General features: G+C 36.7%; 1 protein-coding gene across 1 annotated transcript; it reads right to left on the reverse strand.

Annotated features, from left to right (window-relative positions):
- Positions 1-286: 286 nt before the first annotated feature.
- On the reverse strand, positions 287-3,542 carry LOC114572869 (uncharacterized; the record flags this gene model as incomplete). Its single annotated transcript, XM_028604650.1, has 5 exons — positions 287-471; positions 2,044-2,072; positions 2,549-2,752; positions 2,898-3,155; positions 3,284-3,542. Coding segments are annotated over 5 exons (822 nt in total), but the record flags the coding sequence as incomplete, so codon positions are not given.
- Positions 3,543-4,580: the final 1,038 nt, after the last annotated feature.

Genomic DNA, 4,580 nt, shown 5'->3' on the forward strand with positions numbered 1-4,580 from the left:
TAAAGCGTAACTCTCGCCACAATGCAACCTAGGATTTTTTTGTGAATTTACCGAGTCAAACTTTCAAACATTTTCATGTTGTGTCGAGCCTTCTAAGTGTTTTAAAAAATAGCTATTTTGAGGCTAGCATAAAAGTGCCCCTAGCACTCCCATTCAAAAGGCCATTTGACCGAAAAACGAAAATACGGTAAATATTAAAAGTGGCGATTCCGTGCTTTCAATGCTTTTAAACGAAAGTTTGACTCGGGTACATTCACAAAAAGACCCTAGGTTGCATTTTGGCGAGAGTTACGCTTTAAGCTTCAAGACTTGAGGTGTAAATACATAAGATAGCCTAATCCTCAAATTTATGATACAGACATTTTTTTTTCATTTCTTTTTATGAGTTGAAGTTGTTCATCAGTGGAGTATGATAGAAGCAGAAGGTTCTCCAACGTTTTCATAGGTCACTGTACCTTCATCATGATGCTCCTGTGAAAAACAACACAACACACTGAAGATTCTGAGATAAAATGGAACAAATAAATCCGGTAACACTTATAATAAGGGTATATGAATTACCATGAATTCATGCATGACTTTATGTATGAAAAAGCAGGAATTAATTCTTGTAGTATTTCATGAACTATCAGTAATGTACAAAGATTAATAACACAAAGTATCTCATGCATAACTTAATGCAGGAACAATACGTTAATTAATGCATCAATTAAGGTATTTCAGTCATCATGATTTCTGGTTTTTTATTGATGTTCACGTCTTCTTCATGGGTAAATCTGCAGTTAAAGTGACAGGCTAAAAAACGGAACTGTAGTGTTGTAATCATGATAAGTTAGTCTATATCCTTTGCTTTCCATTTCCGGGAATTGCTCCAGTGCTGCAGGAAATTCTGCCGGATGCATGTATTTTCTGTTTCCCTCCTCTTTCTTTGTGTTGTGATTCTAACCTCCGGTGGATTTCTGAGGACTATGGTTAACTGCTCCTCAGATCTCTGCAGGGTAAATCAAGACAGCTAGCTAGACTATCTGTCCAATCTGAGTTTTCTCTCGCACAACTATTTTGCAGTAGCTCTGTGCAGAGTTTAGCACCGCCCATGACTATTCTGATTGGTTTAAAGAAATGCCAATAAACCAGAGTTCGTTTTCCTCCCATCCTCTAATGCTATGTGGAGTAGCCAGACCCTCCTTCAGCACACTTTGGAGGAGGGTCTGGCAAAGCGAGACTATGACTAAGTAAACGTTACTTTTTCATTACTTCATCATGTTTGTGGCCCTTTGAATAAAGTGCTGACCTGCTCCATCTTGAACATTGATAAATAAGATAGTGGTGGCACGAAATTAAATGTATTAAGAATTAAAGGAGTGGGTTGGCAAACTACTACTGAGTTCATTACATTGACACAAAATACAGTATACTGCAGATGCATTTTATCAAATGCATTTTTTATTTTCATGATTTTCTTTTTTATTATTAAATTCTAAGTGTCTGTACACTTGGAATTTCTTGACAACTTTTTTATTTTCATTTGAGGGGTCACAAAGATGATTGCTGCATATGCCACCATTAATCACATTTTATTTATCAATGTTAAAGATAAACCAGGTCAGCAATTTTATTTGAAGGGCCACAAACATGATGTAGTAATGTTTAGTTTATCATGATTACAACACTACTATTCTGTTTCTCTAGCCTGTCACTTTAACTGCAAATTTAGCCATGAAGAAGAAATGAGCATCATTGATAAATCAGAAATCATGATGACTGAAATACCTTAATTGATGATTTAATTAACGCATTGTTCCTGCAGTAAGTTGTGCATGAGGTACTGAAAATCCTTGTACATTAGTGATAGTTCATGAAGTATTACATTAATGAAATCCTGCTTTTTCATGCATTAATTCCATTATTATTAAGTGTTACCAAATCTCCTTTGTTGCTGCAGCCACTTAGATTCAAAACAATAAAGTCAGCACTGTTTATTCTTATTGTAAATTGTGAAATATCACAAACACAAGCGTTTGATTATTCAGTTTTAAAACTCACAGCATTGTCATCCATCCGTGTTCTGTTCTCTGAAAAAAGACAAAAAAAGAGTTTCCACACTGTATAACTATGTTTATGGAATGGAATGGGAATGGAAATGTATTTATTTGAAACAGAGACAATGCACAAATAAACATTAAACTTGTAATACAAGAGAATATGTCTTGGGCCAGGTTATAGCAACAATTGCTAATTTCCACCTGTAGTCCCTGGGCAGGTATGACAATTATAAAAATAACAATTTTAAAAAGAAATTTAACAGGACTATAGATGATGTGGTGACCAAAGTAATTAAAAACAAGCAGTCTAGCAAAAAAACAAACAACAGGAGCCCCAACAGCCCACTCAGTCTCTCTCTGCCTCCTCCCCAGCACACACACTCAGACAGAAGCAGCAGCTTACGCACATTTGAGTACAATCCAACTCTAGACACTCATACATACACGGGTACACACACACAGACACAAATTTATCAAATCTTCTTGTTTATAAAAGGAAATATCACCTTTAGTTCTCATCCATATGTTGACTGCCACAACAGTTATTATGAGTGCTGCTAAACCCACAGACACCATGATGAACCACAAATAACCTGAAGATAAAAATAAACATGTTAAATGGAGATATTCACATTGGGGGGGTTTATTCTCATTTAGCATACCTTGTTTAGTTAGAGTGCCATCCTTTGCAGATGTTTTGTTTCTCCCCCCTGATTTAGGTGAATATGATATGAAATAACAAAACACAAAACAAATGATGATAAAATACCTCACGTTTACCATCGGAATAGACTAAATGAGAATGATTAATGTAATCTTCAAACTTTAAATTCATTAAATAACAACCAACTGTACCTGTGTTCTTACTAGAGGACTGGGGGCCGACATTACACAGCAGCGTGTTTCCATTCTTATTATCTGTCACATTACACTTCAGTAACTTCTGATTAAGATGAGGAGTTAATAATGACACACTGGCTGAACAGGGAAACTGTGCCATCTCCACGTCTTTCTCATTACCCTCATACAGCCACTTCACTGTGTGTTCACATCCATAATATGGAAACACAGAGCAGATCAAGATGACCGTATTATCCTCAATCACCTCAATCACTGGTGAAGATGGAGATATGAGAGAAAGGCAACAAGAGTAAAATTAACTTCATCATTGTAATCATAACTATTGTAATGTGTCAGTATGTTGTTTTAATGAGAGTTTGAAAATGATTTATGTAACTCACAGTAAACAACAGACAGATGAACCACAGCATCTGGACCTTGTTGTTGTCCTGATCTGTTGAACTGTCTGCAGGTGTAACGACCAACATCCTCATATGTGACATTCTTCATAACCACAGAACAGTTCTCTGTAACACTTAGTTTGTCTGATTTAGCTTTGGGAATCTCATCTTTAATCTGTCCAAGAATAACCAGCTCTACTACTGCTGCTTCCCCTTTATGACTAGAAAGCCAAGTAGTTTGGTCACAGTTGTCCTGAATTATCACATTTTCACAAGGAAGAGTGACTTCATCTCCAGCTCTGACAGTGACTGAGAGGGGGTTTTGTCCAACTACTGCTGTGTAAGATGAGACAAACATGACTGAGATAAGAATTTGGCATTTATGTGTATAGTTAGGTTATGTGAGAAGATGATCATTAATTACAACAGAGATCAGCAAACTTGCCTCAATTAAAATCCACTAGACACACAATTTTCAAAACAAACAGAAAACTGTTTCATTTATATCAATGTTAGTCACTTATATACTACCATTAACATTTATTTTAGTCATGTATGTGTTTTGGGTCCTTACCTTTAAACTGAAGCAGCAGAATCACAAATAAAGTTATTTGAATCCGTCTGAATTCAGCCATCGTGCCTCTCGGTCTCTCTCTCTTGTTCTCTCGCCCTCGACTGTCAACGTTTCTGACTTCTTTAGGAGAAGTTTATTTCCCCTTCTGAGTAAAGTGTGACTTCCTTACGGTGACTGAATCATTTTTTATCCTTCCTTTCAGCTGCTGAATTCACAGATCAACTTTTCATCTTTTTAATTTCTTGATGATATCTAAACAGCCAAAAAGCCAGATGTTGTTCAATGTGGAGATAAAGTGCATGAGCCACTGATGAGTTGATGAGTTCTCAGCCCCACAGATGATGAGGAGAGAACCTGTTGCTCTGTTTTTTGACCAAACCCCTTTTCAGTCAAAGTTCAACAAGAGAAGCTTCAGGTCAGAATGTAAACTTCTCACACAGAAGGAATGTTTATAGAATCAATTAAAATGCTGAAATTAGTCAATCTGCTCACACACCAGAAATGTACCCCTGGCGCAATATGTCCATACAGGGGAAAATTATGTAATGTTAGTGGTTTGTTAGTTCCTCATGCAGCTTAGTGTTTTCTGAGAACTGAAGGGGGAAGTGTTTGGTGAGGTAACAGCAGCAGCAGAGCTCAGCAGGTTTTACTCTGATGATAAGCATCTGTAGTACTCCTCCCTAAACATGAAAGTATGGACCCATTTGTATTGAGAGAAATGTT

The sequence above is a fragment of the Perca flavescens genome, chromosome 18 (genome assembly GCF_004354835.1).
Source record: "Perca flavescens isolate YP-PL-M2 chromosome 18, PFLA_1.0, whole genome shotgun sequence".
Classification (NCBI taxonomy): Eukaryota; Metazoa; Chordata; class Actinopteri; order Perciformes; family Percidae; genus Perca; species Perca flavescens.